The 1,574-nt window shown below is 35.1% G+C and overlaps 1 protein-coding gene across 1 annotated transcript in view; it reads right to left on the bottom strand.

Moving 5' to 3' along the window:
* smyd2b (SET and MYND domain containing 2b) overlaps positions 1-1,574 on the bottom strand; it is a 16,771-nt gene that overhangs the window by 11,152 nt on the left and 4,045 nt on the right. Inside the window, exons 3-4 of the mRNA XM_016449862.1 lie at positions 1,091-1,201; positions 954-1,014 (exon numbers count right to left, since the gene is read on the bottom strand). Of these exons, the coding sequence (XP_016305348.1) occupies positions 954-1,014; positions 1,091-1,201 (172 nt within the window). The remainder of the gene's footprint in view (positions 1-953; positions 1,015-1,090; positions 1,202-1,574) is intronic.

Genomic DNA, 1,574 nt, shown 5'->3' with positions numbered 1-1,574 from the left:
AGAGGCACAAAATCACTTTCACTGACTTTTTCATTAACTGTTCCCTCCTGGTGGAATGACCTGCCCAGCTCAATCCGAGCAGCTGAGTCCTTAGCCATCTTCAAGAAACGACTACAATTTTACTAGCTTTACTAGCACTTTCTATTCTATTTTAATTCTACTTTATCTATATTTATCTTGTTTTTTTATAAAAAAAACACTATCTTTCTATTTTTTCTATTCTAAAACAAGCTGTTTTGTACAGCTAAAAATAGCTGGAAGCAGATGATTTAAATTTAATTTAATTTTCATTAAATTTACAAATATTCTTACCCACTCTTACCAGAAAAATAAGGTGGATATGTCAGGACAGATCTGTGTGAGTCCTTAGCCATCTTCAAGAAACGACTACAATTTTACTAGCTTTACTAGCACTTTCTATTCTATTTTAATTCTACTTTATCTATATTTATCTTGTTTTTTTATAAAAAAAACACTATCTTTCTATTTTTTCTATTCTATCTACTTGCTTTTCTTTGTGTGTGTGTGTATACGTGTGTGTATAATACATATATATACTTGTAGCGTAAATTTTACATATATAATATAATACATATATAAACTTGTAGCGTACATTTTTTTAATGAAATAATAGCCTTTTGAAGTTTAATAATTACATTAGGCCACCAACACCCCGTATCGTGATTCCTGTTTACCATCTCCAAATTTAAGAACTAAACTAAAGAGTGGTAGTTAAGGCTTGTGTTGTACCATTTAAAATACTTTTTATGAGCTTAAATTTGATCAAAACAAAAATAATAAAATAAAACCACTGCACATACCATCACAAAAGGGCACTTCTAGATAACAAGACTTGATATGTGAAAGCCCATTTGACAAAATAAATCAAAAATACATAACACAACACAGCATGCCCTCTCTGTCAGATACGTTAATTGATTTCTGGTACTTACGGCCTTCCATATCCCTCAGTAAGAGCAGTTTTTCTGATGGGCTTCTCTCTCTCTGGTGTCTCTGCATCAGTAAATACGCGTCAAACACTTAATTCTGTATCTACAAAGAGAGTGATAAAATGGTGCTTGTATCTGACCAGCCTGGCGATGATTCTGGCCACCAGTCGCACCGTCTCTGAGGGGCACCAGTTCTCTCCAAACACACACATGGCATGACACTCCAGCTTGTGCATGGGCCAGTTCTTTTTCTGTCAAATACACACAAAGATGACACCTGAAACACTCATTAATGCATATACACGATACACAGCATGAATGTCTAACTCTGCAGGGCAGTGGACCTCCATGACTGGAGTTGCCCATCCCTGGTCTATGCTATAATGCGTTATATTCCACAAAATCTAAAGTTATCTAAAAATCAGTAACCATTCTTTCCTAAAACAATGGATGTCTTTTAATGATTATCATATTCTGCAATCTCTCAAGACATAAGATAAGCATCTTATCTCTGTGTTGCATTATTACCTTAATTGATAACATACCATATAGACCAGGGGTGCCCAAACTCGGTCCTGGAGGGCCGGTGTCCTGAAGAGTTTAGCTCCAACCCCAATTAAACAC

This window comes from Sinocyclocheilus anshuiensis, unplaced genomic scaffold, assembly GCF_001515605.1.
Source record: "Sinocyclocheilus anshuiensis isolate Anshui unplaced genomic scaffold, SAMN03320099.WGS_v1.1 scaffold659, whole genome shotgun sequence".
Classification (NCBI taxonomy): Eukaryota; Metazoa; Chordata; class Actinopteri; order Cypriniformes; family Cyprinidae; genus Sinocyclocheilus; species Sinocyclocheilus anshuiensis.
Note: the sequence above shows the minus strand (reverse complement) of the source record. Positions and strands in the feature narration are given on the sequence as shown.